The sequence below is a fragment of the Homalodisca vitripennis genome, chromosome 3, assembly GCF_021130785.1.
Source record: "Homalodisca vitripennis isolate AUS2020 chromosome 3, UT_GWSS_2.1, whole genome shotgun sequence".
Taxonomy (NCBI): Eukaryota; Metazoa; Arthropoda; class Insecta; order Hemiptera; family Cicadellidae; genus Homalodisca; species Homalodisca vitripennis.
In genome coordinates, this window is record NC_060209.1 from 12,246,938 (window position 1) to 12,272,669 (window position 25,732).

The 25,732-nt window shown below is 36.4% G+C and overlaps 2 protein-coding genes across 2 annotated transcripts in view; both read right to left on the reverse strand.

Annotated features, from left to right (window-relative positions):
• The window catches only part of LOC124356579, a 37,390-nt gene extending 15,751 nt beyond the window's left edge, over window positions 1–21,639 (reverse strand). Inside the window, exons 1-2 of the mRNA XM_046807662.1 lie at window positions 21,372–21,639; window positions 19,772–19,783 (exon numbers count right to left, since the gene is read on the reverse strand). Coding sequence (XP_046663618.1) covers window positions 19,772–19,783; window positions 21,372–21,566 — 207 coding nt within the window. The 5' untranslated portion in view covers window positions 21,567–21,639. The remainder of the gene's footprint in view (window positions 1–19,771; window positions 19,784–21,371) is intronic.
• Window positions 21,640–22,403: 764 nt separating this feature from the next.
• Window positions 22,404–25,732, reverse strand: part of LOC124356580 — a 337,667-nt gene continuing 334,338 nt past the window's right edge. Inside the window, exon 3 of the mRNA XM_046807663.1 lies at window positions 22,404–23,611. Within this exon, the coding sequence (XP_046663619.1) occupies window positions 23,478–23,611 (134 nt within the window). The 3' untranslated portion in view covers window positions 22,404–23,477. The remainder of the gene's footprint in view (window positions 23,612–25,732) is intronic.

Consider the following 25,732-nt stretch of genomic DNA (forward strand, 5'->3'; position numbering starts at 1 on the left):
CAAAATCACAAAATTTATTCTGAAATAAAAATTCCACACGTAAAGCATACAAATAGAAGAGAATCATACTTTTTGTGTAATGGATACGAAATGTTCTCTAAAGCACAAACAAACCAACAAACCAACATGGGATAAACGTTCGAAAAGTGGATGCTTTGTTTCCGACCCGGACCGGTCACGGACTGCTGGAAAATCATAGAGGATCCTGATCTCTGCGGCCGTGGGCAGATTACCCTGTTCAAAGACGCGGAGCGGACTGTTGCAGTTATCTAGGCATGTGCACGGTGGTACAGTCGAAGTAAGATAAAGTAGGCCCTAAATACCCTAAAGCTGCTGTTGGGTATATAGCGTAAACCTACTATTTGATTGATTGCAAATTCTAAACTTGATGATAACCCAACGCTTTGTTTTCATCAGCAAAACCAAAAAACCATCCAGAAAAAGCCGTCATGTGGATGGAGACCTCTCTGTAACATAGGCAGACGCAGCAGGAAAACGCAGATGTCGAAGCCGAGGCACAGAGAAACAAGGCTGAATTTATTGATCAACATTCGGTGACGAGCTGGCTGCTACAGTATTGGTGGCCCAAGAAGTGGATGCCGTCAAAGCGGATCAACATTCGGTGACGAGCTGGATTCTCCGAGCAGGAAAACGCAGATGTCGAAGCCGAGGCACAGAGAAACAAGGCTGAATTTATTGATCAACATTCGGTGACGAGCTGGCTGCTACAGTATTGGTGGGCCAAGAAGTGGATTCCGTCAAAGCGGATCAACATTCGGTGACGAGCTGGATTCTCCGGTATTGGTGGCCCAAGAAGTGGATGCCGTCAAAGCGGGTCAACATTCGGTGACGAGCTGGCTGCTCCAGTATTGGTGGCCCAAGAAGTGGATGCCGTCAAAGCGGATCATCATAGCAACTATCGCCCGTACCATCTTGTCATGCTAACCTCGCTGGACGTGCAAAATTCATTTGACACTGCCAGGTGGGTTGATTAATGGCTTCCTTCGCTGTCCCTTCTACCTTCCTGTTTATCTTGTGAGTATCTGATATACCTCGGAGTTAGGCCAGTGTTATAAGCATTTACAATTTTATCACCGAATAGTAAAAAAAGCTCGGCCTAGAATATTTTTTCAGTTACTTTTCCTTTAATTATAGAAATTTTTAAAAGCGACCGATTGATTTCTAAAAGTCTAAATAAGATACAAAACATTATTATGGTTTTTGGGAAACTTTTCAAATTTTTAAGTTATTCATATTACTCGTATTCTCACAGACATTTGTAAGGGTATATTAAAAAAATTATATTATTGAAATAATTTTATCGTGTATCAAAACTCAAGCAACAACATGAGCAATTTCAGTTTGTACTACTGCAAATACTTTTTTATGAAATCAGCAACACTGCGGTTCAATCGCTTCTAAATCATACACCGAAGCATTATAAATTATTATATTCTTTTTGAAACGTAAAATGAATGAAGGATTAGAACTGTTAACGTTTATCATTGTTTTTATGCGTGAACATGAGCAGAGGCTCAGACGCGAAATATTTTCTTGATTAATGACACCAGTGCTAGTATACTGATAAGGAGGCACATTTAAATAAAATATTTGGCAACCGGCCAAAGGGCACGGAAAAAAACTTGTCTGGTGTTGGACTTGTCTCTTGTGCGGGATAAAAAAGTAAAAAAAAGCTCAAAGTAGTACGTCAACTGAGAGCCGAAATCACGACTCATAAAAATGACGACCTCGTTTCTAACTGATTTAAATTAATTACGAGATTGTATCGTTCTGACACTCGCTATCGACGAGTCAACGACCGCGAAAACAAGACATAAATCATCGGTAACAACTGACCCGGACCTGTGAGCGACAGATAACGAGAGAAGTTCTCATGGTTTTTTTACAATTTTTCATCTGACAAGGTCAATTTACCTTTTCCTGTTTGTGGCGTTCATGACAAAACAGGAAAAGGAAACAATTATTTATGCAAAATTATCTTATATTAAGAAATATTGAATAGTATATTAATTTGGACATATCTCACTTTCATGACCATTTCATTTGACCCAGGAAGGTACCAATATTTGTGGCTCTGCACTATGAAAGTCCTTAAACTTTTAATAATAGGAGTCGAGAGTAGCAAAATTTGATGAGAAAGGAGGATCCAAGGTAGAGTTCCTACGGGCAGATTGAAGAAGATTGCCTTCAAGAGAGAAAATGTTTTTTATTTACCTATTCAAAACTTGGATTGTTGCTTAAAAAGATAATTGAGACCTTGCCAATATTTCATTCAATTTAATTAGTTCAAAGATAGTATTAGTATTACAGTATTAAACATAATTAAATCAATTTACTGCCATGTATTTCTAAATAATTAATTTAATGTAGAAACAATTTAATACATTTTTAATAAATGTTTTGTACGCTATTACAGTATAATTTTCGAAAGAAACATTAAATTTTAAATTTAATACCATTTTTTTTTACTAAAACCAAACCCGGAGCAAAGTGAAAGTGTTGTATCAAACGTGACGTGTGGTGTAGGTACTTTCACATACGTACATCCATCTTTAATATCTTTCCAACATGTTTTTTCGTGTCTGAAACAACTGTAGAGAGGGATATTTTAATTTCAGTGAAACATCATTTATTTAAAAGTATGTTTGGAGACTTGAAAACCGTTCCCTCTATCTTGTCTATTTTGAACAAATAAATGTTGATCATTTTTACCACATTTTGTTTTTGTAAAACGTTATTCAAACGTTTGCAGATTGGATTACATTTATAGTTTTTATCACTTGATATCGAGGTGTACCGTGGTATATAAGCTTTGAGCTTCATTGAAATGTTTGCTTTCGACACAGGAGGTCATATATAATAATATGAATCACACATATGATGACATCATATAAGTATATGATCTGTGAAACAGGCATAAACCTGTGTGACATTGGTTCCGTGGCGGTAAGTTGACTTCTTTTGTTGAAAGGATAACTCTTACTTGACAATATACAGGGTGTCCCGTAACTCTCTGGACAAAGGTATACCACGTTATTGCTTAGTTTAAGACAAAAAGAATATCATAAAATCAATTTTGTATTTTCAAAATGGCGGCCATCAAAACTTTTAAACTTTGATTATCGTAAAAACTAGCATTTTTTCTAAAGCGTTGCAAGAATAACAGTTTTAGAGGATTTTATCACAAATCTAATGACACCAAAAGTATTAAAATCGAATAATAAATAACTGAGCTATAGCAGATTTACTGTGACAAGACATGGCCCACATTGAGGTTCTCAGCGAATAGCCAACAGAACAAAAACTGAATAAACGGAAGCTCTCAATGTGGGCCATTTTTGTCACAGTAAATCTGGTCTAAATAAGTTATTTATTATTAGATTTAAATAATTTTTGTGTTATTAAATTTGTGATCAAATCCTCTAAAAACTGTTATTCGTGCAGTTCTTGAGAAAAAACTCTAGTTTTTAATATATTCAAAGTTTAAAAGTCTTGATGGACGCCTTTTGAAAATACTAAACATTTGAGCCAAACTTGGTATAATTTAATTTATTAGTTTTTAATATATTAATTTTTTTATAAAAGAACACATACAGAGAGATGAGAAACTAAACATCGGAGACCCATTTTCATATGGTGAAATATGTTTGTCTTGACCTGAGCAATAACGCGGTATATCTTTGTCCAGAGAGTTACGGGACACCCTGTCTAATGAGTGAGACGCAGTTACGTATATAGTTAATGTATTTAAGTGGATATATACTGTGTGAAGGGATAACTTACTAGGGAAGGTCATTAAGGCAAGATTTGCTACAGAAGTAAATGGAGATGAAAAGAAATAAAATGCTCATATCATCTTGCATGATCATTTAGTCATTAGTGAGAAGTTAGTCCATCTGAGGGCGTGGATACTTGGTCTGAAACGTTTAGAAAAAGCAATTAATACAGTATTATTCATAATTAATTTTATGAATCACGATTAATAACCAGAGCTTCAGGGGCTGCGGGGGGCAGATAATTCGGCCACTGTGACTTGCAATATAAAAAAATGGCTCAACGTGATAGTTTAAATAGGATGACACAATTTAGAATCAGAATTTATCCTGAAAACTCTCAGAGATGATCGGAGGTTAGACCTACGAACCACTAGAGCTAACCGCCCACCAATTTCATAAATAAATAAACACTTTGATCCGAAATTGTAGGTTATAGATAGACATGATAATAGAGCAAGGCGGCGGCTTATAACAGCTATATTGCGCCGACAGGGTAGGGGGAGGGGTGGTTAGTTAAGAGGCGATTTATGGGGTAAAATAACCACTGTTTACATTTTGGGGTACTAATTATGGTAGCGGTGCCGCCAAAGAGGACAGCGCCCCTGGCAAGGGTTGCCGTGATTGTGGAGGGTTGGGTGTTGTAAAGGAAACCCGACACCTTTTCCAATATCCGGCCAACGGTGTAGAATACCTTTAGTTCAAATGTGGAAAATATCACACTGAGGACTACTATTAGGATGTGTACACTTGTAGATTAGATTTAGAGAAACAGTACAAGTAAAAGAAAAGAATGGAGTAACAGGATTCCGGACATTTACCATCGTTATATGTTACATATATATAACACTAAGTTCCGAGGATTGAAATCTACCCTCTTCGTCAGTTGTAAGAATTGTAACGCATAACATGTTGTTAAAAGCTACAAAGTGCAGCAATGGACGCATTGCTTTAAGTAATCTTTAGGAATAACATTTCTTACACCTGATGAAGAGGTTGGATTTCAATCTTCAAAACGTACTTTTACATTTTGTAACATACAACGATGGCATATGTTTGAAACCCTTGTTATGCGTTCAAAGCATCCATCGTCAACAAAAAAATAAAAAAAGAATATTTAGAGTATTACATTAGACACCTACGGTAAAGGCTATGTTACGAAATACCATAAACTTTTTAAACGAATAGACAATTCTTTGCTTAAAATAATATACCATTTCAAATGGTTTTTAAAATGCTGAAATATTTTTAATTGGGTAAAAATGTGCAAAAATTTATTTTTCTACCACTACTTGATTATCATATATGTACTCAACAAAACGAAGCTACTATTGATTTTATATTGTTTGTGTATTTATAAATTAAATTTTAAAATCTTAATTCTCCATATGTTGAAATATGTGAACCTTGGTACTTTATATGCATGTATGGCAGACGTTTTCATGCAACACATTTATAGCTAAAAAAGTAATAATCTTATGTAAGAATTGTAATTTTAAAAGTAGTCACTATTTTTTCACATGTAAAATTAATAGGATTTATAATGTATATGCTGCAGGAAGATTATCATGGCCACACGGGTGTATATCTACATGCGTGAATGAATAAGACTGGCTACTTTCTACGCTTAAAAAAAAAATAAAAATATTAAAATGCCTGTAAACCTTATATATAGTAGGCCTATTGTATATATTTCAAATCATACATTTGTTCATAAGGCATAAATTAAAAGTTAATTATAATAATGAAAGAAATTCCTAACTACCAATAAAAGTTTTTGAAATATCGACTTATAAAAGTCTTTGTGACTCTTCTGGAATGAATAGCATATTAATTAAATGTTAATTTATGATTTTATTTGTAACATACATTTGTTCATCAGGCATTCATTAACGGTTAATTATAATAATGAAAGAAATGCCTAACTACCAATGAAAGTTTTTGAAATATAGACTTATAAAACCTTTGTGACTCTTCTGGTAAAAATAGCATATTCATTAAATGTTTACTTATGATTTTATTTGTAACATACATTTGTTCATAAGGCATCTATTTACAATTAGTTATAATAATGGAAGAAATTCCTAATTATCAATGAAATTCTTTGAAATATCGACATTTAAAAACCTCTGTGTCTTTTCTGGAAAGAATACCATATTCAATAAATTTTAATTTGTAACACAATTTCGATTTAAAACAAAACAAATATATTTGTCTACTAAAAATAAGAGGGAAATTAAAAAAAAATATTAATATTTTAAAAATTAATTAACTAAATTCACTAGTTCACTATTTTTCTAAAGGAGAATTCCAGTTCTATGCAAATTCTAAACAGAATCTCGGACCCGCATGATGTGTAAAACAGTCAAGCGAGTTAATCATAACCCATTCAGAATTCCAACTCGAGTTCGGTTGGATTGTAAATTACTAATTTCGTATCTCGTATATGATTTTATACCGGGGATAACTGTAGCTTTACTACTTTATATTCCGGTCCTCGTTTATAAATGTAGACTGTTGATTTCTACGGTGCAATTATTAAACTGGTTTATCTGATATATTTTTCATCATATATTTCGTCACATTGTATATGGTTTGATACGAAACACTCGACATATGTAAATAATCTAGTACCTTAGTGTTGGTTAATAAAGTAAAGTAAAGATGTCTTATTTTACCAGGTAAATTTAGTGCTAAGGAGCCCTCTCTAACACTTAACCTGAGGACCAACGGCTTAAAGGTGACTTCCTAACCACCACCAATGGTCGGGCAGGCGGGCTGCTTGCAAGGACAGGATCACTCATCCAAGCAGCAGCCACGCTCGACGTTGCTTGATCTGGTTATCTTGCGATAACCGTTGTACCCGCTACACTACGCCATTGGCAAATAATATTACGAGACTGGATTTTCACAAACTTTCATCCACATAACTGTGATGTCCCAAATCACGTTCACCGGTACAAAATAAACGGTTACATTGTAACAGGTACGCTCGTGAATGCCTGTCAGTGTAGGTAATTTTTCATGGGCAATCTTCGAGGTGAGCTTTTCAATACACTGATTGTATTTAACCACAAACAAACCTTTCCGAATGCTATCAATCTTACCCCTACGTGCCACACTCAACGTTTCATTCATTAATAACTCGAGGAACGAATCAATCGACGATTCAAGGAGAGTCACAACACAACGGGGAGAACGACTCTCTACAATTTATCTTGGACGAGTCAATACTTCATTCGAGTTGGACTGTCATCGTTGGTGCTCCAACGATGATTTTTATTACTTCGGGATGACGTATCCCTAGGAGAAGATAACCTTTAAGGAATGAATAGGTGGGAGTTTTCTCAAATAGCTGGGATCCTTAACAGGTTGGTTCTGAATTGATCAACTAAAATGTCATATTTCAATCGACTGGCGGTTTCACAAAGTCATCTTTTCCCTTTGTTAATATCGGAATAGATATTTCAACTTACTTGTGTTCCTATGTCGAAGCGAATGACCATGAATCGGAATAAATGATTCGTGTGAGACATTGGAATATGTTGTATGTTCCAAGTTGTATTTATCATTTTATAACAAATGTATTGACGGCTGATTATGTATTTTCTCTGTAACAGCTAGGAAATTCATTGTTAACAGCATTTAGTTTCGGTCGAAGGTGTGTAATTGTTACGAATAATGAGTTAACTGTAGCAAAACAAAATTTTTAACATTTCGTTGTAGAAGTTTAATGATGAATTAAAATATCGTGAAGATATCATAACGGTAAATCGTTATCCACTTTCATATTTTCAAGGTGAAAGTACTAAAAGAGTGAATATCCACAAACTTTTTAGGCTACTGTGTAAGATACAAAATAATTGTAAAAATTATTTTAAAGAAAAAACATGTTATTATTATTGGTTAAAGACTTGCCAATAGAAAAAGTTTACCTAATGCAGTATAAGGCAATTTTTGGACTTGATTGTAAATGAGCTTTGATAGTTCACTGAAATTACTAAATTGCTCATGCATTATTTAGTATTGTACTAAGCCACTAAGTTTGCATGACTATAGCTATAGCTCATTTCATTTGGCTAATGTGTTACGATATAAAATGTAAACACTTCATGTGATTACTCATACTCATACTCAGTTTGTTTTATACATTTGATTTAGTTTGCGATTTTCCCGTTGCAACCAGGGTCTTAAAGACTTCACCACCATCAAACTCGATGCAGCTTTTAGAGAAAAGAAGCTGCGTGAAAAACGTTCTCGAGATAACGTGCGGACGGACAGACGTTAAATTTTACAGTCCCCGGAATGGCAGGTTTTGCTAACGCTCAAAGAAATAGTTTTCCCAAAATGTTGGATGATTGGTTTTACTTTTTTTTAAAGCAATAGACGATGTGCAGTTGTCAAACAGTATTATGTTTATTACAAAATTACTGAAGTAAAATGAAGTAGTAACGTTATCTAAGACAAAATTCGCACGGTTTTCAATTGGTCTAAAATAGGTGTTAATATCAAAGTTTTCAGATCTTAGATTGTTACCTGTATCTACAAAATTTCAGTAATTCCGAGTTCTCGGAATACACATTATGTCGATGCAAAAGTATGCAGACGACATAATGCAGACGTATTGTGACCTGCATTCTCTAGTTCACTTTTAATTGTTTAAGTGCATGTTTTAGAGTTAGTAAAGTTGACACACAACATGGTGGTTGCGATTCCCTGACTTACGCGTGTCACAACGCTCTGGTATGATTTGTTTATTTTAACCTAGTTTGTAATTATGTGTTAGGTTAGTCATTTACCTGAAGAAGAGATCAGATTGCAGATCTCGAAACGTAGTGTTACTGATTTTTTTATATCACTGAACGATGGCAAATTTCCGGAAACAATCCTGTTTCCTTCACAATCCTTCCATCGTCAGAAATAAACTTAAACAAAGAACATTATATCGATTGTTCCTCAGCCAGTGCTACCTACAATACAGGCACTTGACTCGGTGACCTTGACCGACATCACGGTCAGCTGACAACTCGTGGGCAGACGACAGTTCACAGCTGATTACCCACACAAAGCCACACGCTGGACGCAGACACATTGTGTGCGGTACCGGTACACACGTGTCTCCCTGCGCCCATTCATCGTCATTTACAAACTTACAATGGCATTGTTCAGGTTTTGTGGAGTACTACGTCCACTTTAAACTCAAAATTTTCTTTGTTTTGTATTAAAATGTTTTTAGAAAACACGGTATCATAGGAATATCTATACACGTGATTAACCTATAAGAAAATAAAAATAATGTACTTATCGTGATATTGTATCAATATATGTAAGCAAATCGTAAATTCAAGAACCATAATAATACTAGTACAGATATTAAAGAAAAGTTCGTGTGTGAATAAAATTCACTCATGTTTGTTTTGATCTTGTTGCGCGTATTGATATATTCATATCTTATAATGCAACTGGTGTTTTGTTATCCCTACCTAGTTCAGACCCGTTCGAGATATATTAACATTGCGATAAAGTTTTATGATCTTACTATGTTATCAATTGCATTGTAAATAACACTTGATATTGGTCATCACATCTACAAACTATCCTAAAACCATTTAAAAAATCAACAGCTACTTGCATTACGTACGTAGTTTGCATTACGCCAAATTAAAGGCACGAAAAAAATGTATTTAAATTTTAACTTTGGTCTTATTTGAACCGGTTTCGGTTCCGTAGGAAAAAATAACAATTTTAATTGACTTATTCCAATTTGTTTCCAAACAATCTGTAAGGGATATTTTTTGGAGGGTTCAAAACAATTGTATCGAACTTGGCCCAAAAATTGGAGGAGGGAACAGTTGTTATAAGGCCATCCATGATCAGATGGGTACAACAGCTTTAGAGCTTTACAGTTACCAGTTATAAATTTGGATCACAATCCACAGGTTACTAGATTCTGAACTGGAGAATAATTTAAACCTTAACAGTATAACCTAAACCTATAGACACGTCTACCTAACATAGAAAAATATGAAAATTCAGAGCTCAAGTAGTTAAGTAAATAATCAATACCGCATAAGAAATGGTATTTTAGTTAGTGATTCTTGCAGTTAAAATATGCAATAGAATAATGTATTGCCACGTTGCTGCCAAATGTAGTGATAATGAATGATATCATGGGGGTGGGCCTAATGGTTCCAATATTCTATGTGAATTTCGAAAACGAACTTAATAATTAGTAAAGCTTTAAAATTGACTTCCCTTCACGTTGATGTCGACTAACGAATGCGGGCGTCAGCATCTTGGCTCGACATTGCAGTTGCAGTCAGAAAAAGTGAAAATAGATAGACTTAGTAAACATGAATGCTGGAAACACTTGCAGTTAAACCACGGACAAGGAGCGCAAGATGTTGCTCTGCAGCAGGATCGGCAGCCACAAAGTTCACGAGAGAAAAAATTAATACGCGTGCAAATTAAGTTATTAATCCGCCAAGAATTTAGTTTCAAGAGCATCGGTGAAACTTCCATTAACCAATAACGAGTAACACGGTTTCGAAAATATGTATTATATAAAATACAAATAAATAACTGTACAAGATATAAATTAGTAATTTAAATAAAATTCAATCGTCTAATTAATTTACTGCCCATTCACTAGGAGATGCTAAAAATAACTTGTCCATCTAACGTGAAAAGGTTGGTGATAGTTGGTCGAATTCGGTTGCTATTAAAAATGTTCCGATGATTATACCATGTTTGTGTTGTAATGTTCTCGTGCATTCTGTGCAGCCTCCATCTTTTGCAGCACCCGCCGCGAAGACTTTGGTCATGACCTCAGGAGCGGACCGCCGCAATGACCTTCTCCACGCCAGTCCTCCCACACTGCTCGCGTCGCGCGGCGCAACTGCGGCTCATAAAAGTACCATAAACACTGAATGCAGAAACCTTATAAAGTCAGCAGTTCCGGCAGATGAGATTTCTCTCAGCATGAAACCTTTCAGAGCCAGCTGTCAAAGTCCTAACAATTACGTGCCATTATGATTACAAATTTTCAAGTCACTTGCACTTTTCTGATCATTTCAAGTTGTTAGATTTTTCCAGCCAGGAGAGTTTTTTTACAAACTGCAATGACCTTTCTCAAGATTAATGTGTGAAGCGCTCGGTTCTATAAGAGAAATAGCGAGATACGCGCGATGGAGCAAAGACAAATTTAATTAGTTATTGCCATTGATCTCCAATGTGAAATAAGCGTAATCAAGTACAATGTTAAGTAACATAATAACATTATGTAATTGTATTGTATTATTGTCATACAATAATACAATACGAATTTTGTCAATAAGTAGAAAAAGGATAAGTGAAGACACAATAGATCCTAGACACAACAGATCTGGATCTGGATCTGGTGTAGTGGTCTAGATTAGATTACATAATAAGTTATTTATTTAAAAAAAGGTATTTCTTCTCCATCGCTATTTAAAAAATCTTGAATAGAATAAAACAGATTTTTCTGCAATCACATAATTACTTTATTCTTAAAACTATTGAGTGGAGCAATCTGGGCAGAATCATGTAACTTGTTAAAAAATTGTACACAATTTATTTTGTGTGAGGAGCCAGTTTTTACTAATCTGTGCTGAGGAATATTACGTTTAGATTTATTTCGTGTAGAGTGGGAGTGAATTTCCTGTCTGATGGAAAACAGTTGTGGGTTACTTTAGTAAATATTAAGATATGATACATGTAAAGGTTAAGACATGACTGTCAGAAATTTGAGTTGTATAAACCGAGATCGGCAGTGATCCAAAGGGCCTGCTTTATAGAGTATTCTTATTACATTCTTTTTGGATTAGCAGAATGTTTTAAATATCAGTGGAACTATCCCATAACATCAAACCACGTGTAAAGTGTGACTGAACAATAAATGTAATATTCAACAGAATCTGATTCGGGGTTTTATAAGAATACACCACGTTGGCAGTAGGTAGGTTCACTAATGTAACATTTTATTAATTGAGTGTATGATGGTGAATATATGTCAAAATAATCAAACAGTTATATTTATTTTTAATACCATTCTAAAATTAAATGAATTTTAATGAATTTCAGCATTCAGAGCAAACCGTATGCTGATTAGCCGCAGAAGACAGAGAAGAACTAAAGAAATTACGCATGTATACGGAATTATTAGGGTTATTACAATTAGAGATTCAATATCGTAGCTATGGTAGGAAGGATTAATTCAATCAAATTTTTTAGCCTCAGTTCACCTTCCTTTTATTGCAGCGTCTGGTATCTGACAGTGTCTCAAGACTTGACTCCTGGAATCTGGAGTCATGTTCGTCTGAAGAGATCCGAAGAAAGTCGACGACGAAGAAGCTTTACCACCGTGCTTAGAGATCGTGTATATCACGTCATAGTACACTCAATTGTGTACCTGATGAGACGATGAGGCTACCACTTCACCTACTTATAGGTGTATCTGATGTCAAAACAATGTAAATGTTTCGTTTTGAGCTTCTTCGCCGTCGACTTTCTTTGGATCTCTTCACAGTAACATGATTCCAGATTCCAGGAGATTTTCTTGTAAGCTCGACTCTTGTTAAGGGATTATAAGTATGTTATATTATATCACTGGATACAATCGTACCAAAAGTAGCCAGTCAATTCGCAAGTATCGAACTTGTAAATGGTTTGTTATTCACTGCTGGAATAAACTATTGAAACTTATTAAAACGCAATGACTACAAAAGCACTATTGAATTTTTCTTTTATGTTTAGGTTTTGTATATTGAAACTATAAAATAATAAATCTGGATAAAAAAAAAACAGTATAAAAAACTAAATTCGGCTGAATGCGTACCAAACAAGATCGTTAGCCGCGCTAATCTTAGTGGAGGTCAAAATGGGCGGGTATCAAAAGGGTTAAAAATATGAAATAAGGATCATTTTTTTCTGACCAAAATTTCTCAGCTTGAAAAGACACTTAAAACCTACCATTTAACACATAATTAATAATTATATAAACGTCATACAACTAGATAAATAGACGGAGTCCTGCCACGTTTAGAATCTGTACATAGTTAGCTGACACTGATTAACAAATTTTACGTGTCTTAGGGTTGATTTCAGATGCGTCAAAAATACGATTTGTGAAAAATAAACAGTCATTAAACATTTTAACCCTTTTGATGCCATTTTATTTCGACCTCACCCGAACTACCGTGGCTGACGGTTAGGAACAATTCGATGTCAAGAAAGCCTAAGGTTGCGTGCTTGCACGAAGAAAATTGGTTCCTGGACTGTAAGGGCATTAAATAAGAGATGTTCTTGGGAAAAAAACGTTTCTGTGTTCGTTTTTAAGTGTTTCAGATGTTCTTAAAAGAACTCGAATATTCTTTTGCAGCTTAAATAAACATGGCTGCCAATTCAGAGGGGTCAAATCGGTTTCAAAGTTTTGCTAGGTGAGAAGCTAAGATATATTGATGTGATAAACAGAAATTTGCGATAATTATAAAGCTTTTGTTGAAAAATAATGACGACAATATCATTATTGAACATTTAGGTTATGGTGTAAAGTTTCTCACACAAACGTCCGGTTTAGCCGCGGGTAGAGCTACCAGCACCCGGTACCGCACACGGCGCGGCGGCGAGCTCGGAGCTCGGCACGTCACTGCGGCGATTTATGGTCCGTATCACTCAATGTCTAGCCTCAATTATCTGTCTTGTTGCAAGTTCGGGAGATATATCAGTCCCGCTTACACCCTGATGTATGAGCTAGTCCCACTTCAAGCTACGAGACTGCAATTATAAATCATTATCAATTTATTTACGAGTTACCCCATATAGTAAACAGACAGCATAAGGGAACAGGATTTTTTCCGGACATTTCGCAATCGTTCAGTGATACAAAAAGTCAGTAACTCTACGTTTCGAGATCTGCAATCTGATCTCTTCTTCAGGTAAATAACTAATTATGTGTTAAATTGGTTAATTACCTGAAGAAGAGATCAGATTGCACATCTCGAAACGTAGTTTCAATGATTTGTTTGTATCGCTGAACGATGGCAAATGTCCTGAAAAAATCCTGTTCCCTTCACAGCATAAGGGGTTGGCACAACAATTAATGAATCAATTAAGAATTTTAAGTAATTTGTTTCTTGTTATTTCTATTTCTATTTTATTGTTTATTATATATATATATATATATATATATATATATATATACTTATTTATTTATTTGATAATTCGTATATTTAAATTTATTATTAGTTGGTCATTGTTATTTTATTTTCTATCATATTTAAATTTAATATTGAATAACATTGGTAATATTGGCTGGTTCATAGTTGTACTATGCTATTTGTAATTGCTCATTACAATTTTAAAAAGATAAAATTAAGAACATTTGGGAATTATGTTAGTTGTATAGAAGAATAGCTACATAACATAAATCACATGCCAACTGATTGTTTCTTAAGTATGTTTTAGTATAAAAATTATTCCGCGCGAGTTCAACAGAACTCATGGAATATGTATGTCTTTCTATATTACAAGAAAATAAACGTTTTTGAAACTTGAACTTGAACTTAATAAGGAATTACATTCAAAAGTGAATCTTTATGGGATTTTGTAAATATTGGTTTACCCGAATTATTATCGGACTGCAGTAGGTTAATTATTGTTTTTGGGGAAATATAGTTAACAACTAGTATTGGAGATAATTTATACACTGCGTTTTACCTTATTTTTAGTATATTTTTAAACACAGAGCAAATGGACCATGCTAATGAATTGCAGAGTCATAATTCAACCAGAGATACCTTTAAAACTGCAACGGATCTAGAAATAATAATCATTACGACGACATAATTGATTTTATACCCTTTCTATTAATTTTAATTAATTTTAAACATAGACATTGTGCTGCAGAACGTTGTGCTGCAACATCAACGAATTTGAATTAGCAAATGTGTCACTCGGGTTTAATAACAGACGTTTGTTTGCCACTATTGTGCATTGATTTACATTTATTTGATACGCAAATAGGACAATATTTATACGATTAAATGTATTTGGAGTGATAAAAGTTTTGTAAAGTGACAAAGTTGAGTAGCATTAATTGAATGATTTTATAGGTTCATTTAGTTGCACTGCTTAGTTTTATAATGTATGAAAATATACTAACAAACACTAATGATACAAATTGAATGATAATTTCAAAAAACAGTTGTACAGTTTTTTGAAAAAAAAAAAAAAAATAAAAAAAAATTAATACAATATGCAGAATTATAAAAAGATATATTTCCAACAATTGTCCAGTAGCATCGCAGAACAAACGGGTCCATTAGTAGCGTCAAATGACTGTCAGTTAATAAAATAACGAGATGTCACTTTGAGTAGATTGTAACTGGAACTCGAGGGCAAACTGCCCTAGGCCACCAAACACCTGTAGTTCTGAAAGCGGTTCTAAAAAAGTTTGCCCTTTATTGAACCAGAAAAGTTATTGCGCTATTAATTTTAATTATCACACACTCACCATGCTAAGAGTGTATCTATATTATGGAGAAAGAGTTATCTTAGAAATGCTTTTAGATTTTACGATTACAAGGATATTTAGAAAAATTAAGAATTAAAAAGTATACGTAAAAAGCGTTTGGACGCGTTTTATTTATATATTGAAAATGAGACACAACCCTTATTGCTGCGATCAAAAATAAGGGCGAGAAAGTTCATAGCGTTTAATATTATTCTTATGGTAGGAAACTCAAGGTGACTGCCCTATATTTCTTTATTTTAACCACTGTTTGCCAAGCACATTTATACTTCTGTTAATTCAGTCGAAAATATTTGAATGAACACTAAAGCATTTTCATACAGATCAAACGTCAAATGGGCTTGCTACCCCTAAAAGAACGTTTTGAACTCCAAAACAGTAACACAACGTTTCAAAATCTGCAATCTGATCCCTTCCTCCGGTGGATAGTTAACCTACCCGATGGTAAATGATCGTAAAATCACGTTTCCTTCTCAATTATTCCAGCGCAAAAACTATCAAAGCTCTAGTAGTAAAGAAAAAAAAGTAATTCCTATAGTTCACTAAGACAGCCAAATGAATTCAGCAATTAGGGTGAGACAACAGCCAGAACTGTAGATGCTGTAAATGGGAGGGTAGTGCATGTACGTATACACAACCAACGTGTGGGAAGTAGAACCTATGAAAGGAATATTTATAAGTGGGAGCCAAGCACTTGCTCTGGATATTACTTCAATTATTTCCGCAAAATATTTATGCCCTATTAATTTTTCAGTTTGTAACAAATGCAGCTAGCTGGGAATCTAAAAAAGAATGCAATAACTTAACATTTTAACGTCTGTGTAATCAAAGTACTCTATAACTGGCAACAATGGAGCGACATCGTGAACATCGTGCCCAGTCTGCGAATAGCGAAATAAATTTCAAAGCCTTTTATTTGATGACACTTCTTTTCAGCTCTCTTTTGAGTCGAACAATCGGAGGAGTGATTTTATCTAGAAGGCACCGTCAAAGGGCAGATGTACGGTGTTCGACGACAGCTCCCCCTTTGTCCCGCCATGTTATGGGCGATAAATAAACACGTCTTTGTAAATCGAGGAGATCTTCAGTATTACCTTTTCAGATAGTTCAGAAAGGAGTGGAACAGCAGGAAAAGTCAAAGTATGCAATTGTAAGTTTGGCTTGCTCATATTGCACTCCGCCAATTATACAGGGTGAGTTAAAAGTATGGATGGACTCTGTTTAGTTTTTTAGATGGATAAAGATGGAGGGATGGAACTCGGGACACTTTTCTACGAAATAAAAGTGAACTTTTTAGTTTATTCTTACAACTTTGCCAATTTCCCCAAAATGGGATTTTGGAAGAGCGGCTCAAAATTTTTAATTTTTAACAGATATTAGGTGACATTGCATTTGAAAGCTCTTGATAAAAGAAGAACAGTCGAAACTAGAGCTTTCTATCACATCCCAGTAGAAAATGGCAGATTACTGAAATTAATAAAAGATTGAGGCAAACAAGAACATCCACATTCAAAAAGAAAATAACTTCAATAGACAAACATCTTACAAAGTCAAACCTGTTGTACAGTTATTACCGTTAATTTACAATTATTATTACATTAAAACCTCTAGTTTCGACTGTTCTTCTTCTGATATCAAGACCTTTCAGACGTGGTGTCACTGGGTCTTTACATATCACAATTTTTAGCAGCCCCCCCTCCAAAATCCCATTTTGAGGAAATTGGCAAAGTTGTAACAGTGACTAAAAAGTTCACTTCTATTTCGTAAAGAGGTGCCCTAAGTTCCATCCCTCCATCTTTGTACTTAAAAAACTAAACTGAGTGTATCCATACTTTTAACTCAGCCTGAAAATAAAAATACTAAAAAACAAAATAATTAGCTGAAATGTATGGAGTCTTTAAAATGCATTACTTGTACGAATGATAAATATGTTAATATTCGAAACATTCAAATTTAAGTTTCTTCGACTCTTTTATAAAGTCCTTATAATTTATTACGAAAGAGTAATATGGATTTTCCATCAAAATCTCTCTGACAATAATACAACAATACAGATATGCACGGACGCTACAGGCAGTGTTCATTTCACACAGTGTTGTGTATTTACTATTTTATGGAATTTAATTTTCTAATGAATCTATGGGTCAGGCAATTAAAATTATGCTTCCCGCGTATACATTACGATTGTTAGTATTTTTTCCAAAGAGGTTTATATTTATTCATCGAGGTAACTTTTTCTATACAAGGTAGGAGTATGTCACTCCAAGTGTCACGTAAAAGGCTTTACTCACGTTGCATGCAAAATGCCAGGTCTGTAACTACATGTATTACTATACATTGGCTGAGCGTTAGGAAAGCGTACAACTCGAGGAGTTTAACAAATTCCATATCTGTCTGTCAGTACGCAAGTAGAACCGCGATATATCGTACTGAACTCTAGACTTGGAGATTTACATGACGCTTCATTTATATATGAGGAACAGCGAGTCCGGTGGTGGTGCATGTCAACTTTGCATATATTAGTAACACTTAACTAATACAAACAAAGATGTCACTCCATTGGATTTGGCTGAACGTTAGGGAACATATTTAAATTTGTCTTATTGTTAATCATGATAGCAATAAGATAATCTTAGAATAAATGAGTACAAAACGCGTTTAAAGTCAAGAACTTTAGTTAGGTCTAGGTAATTTCTGTGTTTATTTGGGCTAAAAGCAAAATTTTAACGATATACAAGTTATAAATCTAACGCAGTATCTGTATTGGGAACTAAATCTTTAAAAAGTGTCCTTTGGTATTTCCACGTATCTCTATTTCTCTTCCCGAAAATATATCTCAAATTAAAAACTTTAGTCAATTCATTCATAGCTTAAATTATTATTTTACTCTATGATACTACTACATTTCGTCCAACTAGATTCGGTCTCGAGAATAATATAATTTTTTTTACGAAATCCATTTATTTTGTTATAAATCACACATCATTTGGCTGAGCGTTATCGAAGCATTGCGACCAGTATTATTCTCGAGAACGGATACTGTGAACATGAAATTTAGGAACCACATGTTCGAATTTAACCAATCACCAAATCCCTCTTATACCTGAATTTGCTAAAAACCGACATAGGGACCTGGGGGCGAAGCCCCCAGCGAGCCGAAGGCAGTAGGGAATTTATAGCATGACCGGTGGGATGCGCGTGAGGAGTGGAGGAGGTGAGCGCGTGGGGGCACAATCTAGAGTAGGGGAGTAAATACGGTGCTACTACCCCTACTGAGAGTTTTCACCGAATATTGCAGTGTTTTCTAACATTTCTAGACCCTTATGTTCTTACCACGGTGGTCTTTTATGATGAGCAATTTAGTATAGGAGACCTTGAGAATATTTGAACATTTCGTAGTTACGGCGACGGACTTTTATGATGAGGAATTTAATACAGCAAATCTTGGAAATATTGGGACCGGATGTACGTGATCTTAACAATGACTATGTTCTGCCGAAATTGTGTTCATAGCTCACCCTTCTTAATGAGTTCGCAGTAGAGATACCTGGTGGTAGGAAAGGGTTCTCATAAATTGGGAAGGGGTAGGAATTTATATTATTCTTGATCTCCAACGACGACAACAGTTCAGAATTGTAATTGTTACGCTTTGTTAGCCATTAAAATTCAATTTATCATATACTAACCGTGTAAGCTTCAGGATTTACGATAGTAGATACAATTATACACTACAAAACTTTCAGAAATTCCAGTTGCCTCTACGACACGCTGTTGAACTTTCTTCAAATGTATAAGTGTGTTGGTTTCTGCTTCCCGTTTCATAAAATGGTAAACATTTGCAATCACTTCTCTTGCTTGGCCGTGTATAACCTTTCTACCTCCAATTTTTACTTTTTACATTACGATCCATCACAAAATCTTTACTTAAAACGTAATGAGCACAACGCAATTAATTTACAAATTGTATTACAACTCGTGAATTGGCACAAGCGAATGTTTTTTGGGCGGCACGTATAGAAGACTGGTGGCCGAAGTTCACAAGGCTAAATACGGCAACAGACTGAGCCGCTCCACCTCCCACCACTTTAGTTCCGTCTTTGCCTACGGCGCATCTCGAAGTCACCGGTCATGCTATAACTTCTCTACAAAGATAGTCTACAGCTGCCCGTCTGCTAGCCACTGTCGCGTTCTTCGCCAATTCCTTCATTTTTAGAAGTTGAACAAAGGGGAACAACTGAGTTTAGAGATGAAGCACTGTGCTTTTGTCTCTTGTTTTAATAATGTCTTATGCTGAATATCGTTATTAGATCGATACCTGCATTAAACACATTACGTTGACTTGACTCGATAAGTATTGCAAGTTCCAGACAGCAATGATCGCTTACACTAAGGTATGGTAGAATTGATCTTGTGTAGTTGTACTTACTTTGTTGGAATACTTTGTAAGCAGCATACACAGAAAACATAGATTAAAACATATGTATAACTACGATACATATTATCGATTGATCAACATTATCAACATTGAACAGTTGTATCGATACTTATATAACATTAACTATACATTACGAGTAATCAGAATAATAAAAGAGTAATCTTATCGTCAATCTGTACAACACTAGCAGAGAGATTTATACAGCTGGCATTGGTAGCTGCATTGACGTATTGCACCTCAGGGAAAAAAAGATTTAAAAGCTCTCGTTTGTTTGGCATTACAAAGCAAGTAACTGACTAATTTAATTCGTTTGATTTAGTTTTCCGTGTGTAATTGGCTATAAACGGGTACTAACCGTAATACATTGTTTCATATTCTAGAATTTACATTCTGTTTATTTAACTGGAACAAAATGAAACTGAGGCGAATTAAATTCATGTTAAAGTTTTAAATTTAGTTGACAGTGGAAAGAGAAGGTAATTAAATTTAATTCTTTAATTTAATTAATTTATTTATTAAGTAATTTATTTATTTTGTACGTATGATTGTGAATAAATAAAATGTATAAAGCTTTTAGATATTGAATTAACATAACATGTATTGCATTTAATTGTTTGGATTTTGAATAAAAGAGGTGTTCTTAATTTAGGAAGTGTGAACTAGAAAAATACTGAGTTTCAGAAACATTTGCTGATTGCAAAGAAATACAACCAGTTAAGTAAATAAAAATAGAAACTTCAATATTTACATTAGGTTTATTCAATATGAAATGCTTGATTAAATGAGGAAATCAATGTGTTTTAAACTACAATAATTCACTAGCTACATTATGTGTTGTTAAATGGACTACAGTTGTGATATATAGTTAAATATCAATCTTATAGACAGCTACGATTTAATATCATGATAATAATACCGTATCGTTTCCGCTATTTTTATTTTTTACTCTTTTTGTATACAGTATCCCCAACACAGGCACAGCCTTATGGGGTACCTACATTTCCCTTATTGTGGACTAATTATTAGTATTAAACAAAGAAAGAAAACCCTAAAAGGATTTAGCCTAATTTTAATAATTTATTACTCTAAGGCACAAGTACTGATTAGAAATAAAATAAGTAGAATTTTTGTATTTGTTATTTTCTGCTATTGTAAATAAATTATGTCATAGTATTATATATATATATATATATATATATATATATATATATATATATATATATATATAAGAACTGGCCATAATATTAGTTTGTTGTTTTAGGGAAATAAATGATTTATTATAATTGTAGTAAATATTGTAGGTAGCAAAATTGTCACAGCCAAGGTTTATTACATCTAAAATATAATGCAATATTCCAACGGTTAACCCTCCGTAACCCATACAAAATTATAATTGTTTTCTAAGAATTGCCATACTCTCACAAAATATCGTTTCAGAGCTCTAAAACCATTTTATATTTATAATATTCAGGTATTGCTGTTAAAAATGAGATGAAAAATTACAAACCAATTTCATTCCTCAAAATCAAAATTTTCTAAATTTGTTCTCGGAGTAGTGTTATTTCATATACATTTATATTTTGATACTTACGTAAAAGTAGAGTTCAACCCTCTTCGTCGTCTTTGGGCCGCAGCGCTGGGCAGTGCCCCCGCAGCAGCCGGTGTCTTCCCCGCACTGATAGAGCACTGTGCAGGCGGGCACGTACAACTTGGAGGTGCTGGGGTACACATCTGAGACTCTGATCACCTTGGGTCTTGGTACCCGGCACAGCGTCTCACGGGACATCTGCTTGTTGTGTCTGTACACTTCGTACTGAGCTTGTGTCTCCTTGTTGGGGGAATCTGTAACAATTGATGCCAGTTAGGAGGTACTGGGGTACACATCTGAGACTCTGATCACCTTGGGTCTTGGTACCCGGCACAGCGTCTCGCGAGACATCTGCTTGTTGTGTCTGTACACTTCGTACTGAGCTTGTGTCTCCTTGTTGGGGGAATCTGTAACAATTTATGTCAGTTAGGAGGAACTGGGGTACACATCTGAGACTCTGATCACCTTGGGTCTTGGTACCCGGCACAGCGTCTCGCGAGACATCTGCTTGTTGTGTCTGTACACTTCGTACTGAGCTTGTGTCTCCTTGTTGGGGGAATCTGTAACAATTTATGCCAGTTAGGAGGTACTGGGGTACTCATCTGAGACTCTGATCACCTTGGGTCTTGGTACCCGGCACAGCGTCTCGCGAGACATCTGCTTGTTGTGTCTGTACACTTCGTACTGAGCTTGTGTCTCCTTGTTGGGGGAATCTGTAACAATTTATACCAGTTAGGAGGTGCTGGGGTACTCATCTGAGACTCTGATCACCTTGGGTCTTGGTACCCGGCACAGCGTCTCGCGAGACATCTGCTTGTTGTGTCTGTACACTTCGTACTGAGCTTGTGTCTCCTTGTTGGGGGAATCTGTAACAATTTATACCAGTTAGGAGGAACTGGGGTACACATCTGAGACTCTGATTACCTTGGGTCTTGGTACCCGGCACAGCGTCTCACGGGACATCTGCTTGTTGTGTCTGTACACTTCGTACTGAGCTTGTGTCTCCTTGTTGGGGGAATCTGTAACAATTTATACCAGTTAGGAGGAACTGGGGTACACATCTGAGACTCTGATTACCTTGGGTCTTGGTACCCGGCACAGCGTCTCGCGAGACATCTGCTTGTTGTGTCTGTACACTTCGTACTGAGCTTGTGTCTCCTTGTTGGGGGAATCTGTAACAATTTATGCCAGTTAGGAGGTACTGGGGTACACATCTGAGACTCTGATCACCTTGGGTCTTGGTACCCGGCACAGCGTCTCGCGAGACATCTGCTTGTTGTGTCTGTACACTTCGTACTGAGCTTGTGTCTCCTTGTTGGGGGAATCTGTAACAATTTATACCAGTTAGGAGGAACTGGGGTACACATCTGAGACTCTGATTACCTTGGGTCTTGGTACCCGGCACAGCGTCTCACGGGACATCTGCTTGTTGTGTCTGTACACTTCGTACTGAGCTTGTGTCTCCTTGTTGGGGGAATCTGTAACAATTTATGTCAGTTAGGAGGTGCTGGGGTACACATCTGAGACTCTGATCACCTTGGGTCTTGGTACCCGGCACAGCGTCTCGCGAGACATCTGCTTGTTGTGTCTGTACACTTCGTACTGAGCTTGTGTCTCCTTGTTGGGGGAATCTGTAACAATTTATGCCAGTTAGGAGGAACTGGGGTACACATCTGAGACTCTGATCACCTTGGGTCTTGGTACCCGGCACAGCGTCTCGCGAGACATCTGCTTGTTGTGTCTGTACACTTCGTACTGAGCTTGTGTCTCCTTGTTGGGGGAATCTGTAACAATTGATGCCAGTTAGGAGGTACTGGGGTACACATCTGAGACTCTGATCACCTTGGGTCTTGGTACCCGGCACAGCGTCTCGCGAGACATCTGCTTGTTGTGTCTGTACACTTCGTACTGAGCTTGTGTCTCCTTGTTGGGGGAATCTGTAACAATTTATGCCAGTTAGGAGGAACTGGGGTACACATCTGAGACTCTGATCACCTTGGGTCTTGGTACCCGACACAGCGTCTCGCGAGACATCTGCTTGTTGTGTCTGTACACTTCGTACTGAGCTTGTGTCTCCTTGTTGGGGGAATCTGTAACAATTTATGCCAGTTAGGAGGAACTGGGGTACACATCTGAGACTCTGATCACCTTGGGTCTTGGTACCCGGCACAGCGTCTCGCGAGACATCTGCTTGTTGTGTCTGTACACTTCGTACTGAGCTTGTGTCTCCTTGTTGGGGGAATCTGTAACAATTTATGCCAGTTAGGAGGAACTGGGGTACACATCTGAGACTCTGATCACCTTGGGTCTTGGTACCCGGCACAGCGTCTCACGGGACATCTGCTTGTTGTGTCTGTACACTTCGTACTGAGCTTGTGTCTCCTTGTTGGGGGAATCTGTAACAATTGATGGCTGTTAGTAGGCGAGTTTCTACAGAAGCCGAGGATAAAAATTTAAATACCAGTACCACTCGGGTAATGCTTGACGGGACCCCAGAGTGTTCACTTCTGGTCGGTTTATACCTTCCATTTAAACCCACACAAAGCACAGAAAAACCCGACGTGTCCCTTAAATCTGGCCAACCTTATGGATGTCCAGGAGCAGCACACATCACTAACCGCAAATGTCGAGATTCTGGAGCTCAAGGGTAATTCGATAGGTCTAGCCTACTGCGGGAGATGACTTTTGGAGTTGGTGGGGTTAGATTCTTAAGAGTTAAAGGTTCTTGCCAGCCTAGACATAAGAGTGTGCCACCCCCTGCCTGCTTTGACTGGAGAGCCTGGTTCAGAGCTGGCCTTCTCTTCTTCCGATGTGATATGGTTTGAGATTAGTACCCTACATTTTTCCACATGAATCTTGACAGGAGGCGGCCCCTACCTCCAACTTAGCCATCCAGAATATCCTGCCACTCCGGAAGCACCGCAAAGGTCCTTAGGACTAGGTGCAATTTTCTAAGCTCCTTCTCCTAAGAGAACAAAAAAAATGTTTGACGGATTGGTTGGTCAAGTGTCTACTTCACACCTGGTCAACCATGACGCATTGTTTGTGGACATGCCAGACAAAGATATTTGCTATATAGTCAAGAAAATCAATTCGTAAATATCATGTTGGAAATTGAATTTGTATTCTTGTAGCTATAAAAGCTATAAACCATTTGTCATCATGACGTTTTAATTTTTCTAAACGTATTATAAATATATAATACTTTCTAAAAATTATAAATTAAGAATGCAATCAGTTTTTATTTATGTAATTAAAAAGCCTACTGTGGAGTACCAAAAACACGCGTGCGCTCGCGGGCACACCTGTACACGAACACATATATTTGGCAGAGCGTTAGCAAAGTATATCACTCCAGGGAATGCAAAATATTACTTCTGCATGTCTGCAGTCTATCTGTCTGCCTCCATCGAGAATGAACTGACCAATGCACTTCAAATTTTGTGTGAAGCTTCTTCATTTATATTAAGGCAAGACTGAGCTAGATGACTCATCAAGGGATTTAGCTGAAAATTAGACAACACTTTTACATCTTATGGGTATTCAAAATTGAAACAAGAAAATAACAGAATGAGGCATTCCCATTGTCTTAATTGTGCACCCACGAGAAAATGAGAATACCTCATCACCCAGATTACACTATATACTGTGGTCTAGGTATCTCTGATATCGAAACAATGTAAAGAGTTCATTTTCAGTTTACTCGTCGTTGAAAACTTTTGGATCTCTTCACAGACGCTGCACTAAGAGGAAGGTGAACTGGGGCTAAACTCAACAATCACAATATAGCTTAGGCTGCAACATTTTTGTTCTGACTGCCGATGGCGTAAACATTTCTTTTCTGCACGATGTCTGTCTGTCTATCTGTTCTCAGGACTTGAAATGGAATGAAACGAGCTATAGACTCTAAATTTTCCATGTAACCTCAACGAAGCCTGTTGGTGCGCTACAGGTGGTTCGGCGAGCTCCTACTTTGTTGGAGTTCTTGAATCATCAAAATTAATTCTGAACCTGAACAATTTGATGCAACTCGAGCCGAATGCTGAACGTTTACCTAACCCCAATACTGAAATAAATCCAAACCGGCACAGCCACAGCGGGGGTGAGAGGCCCGCCCAAGAACAGTAAAGAAGTGTGAACATAAACTGGGAAAGTAATGAGGTGTGTCGACACCTGGCGGCGATCTACGGCACTAATGAGGGAATGTTTGCCAAACAGTCGCTGGAGCCAACACAAACGTCCTGGCGCTGGCCACAGACACAGTATACTGCACCGGGCTTTCGTCATTTCATCGCGGCGCGGCGTTAAGTGTTGCTTAATTACGACCGGTTTGTGACAGCCTCGTAATATTCTGTCCGTAATAA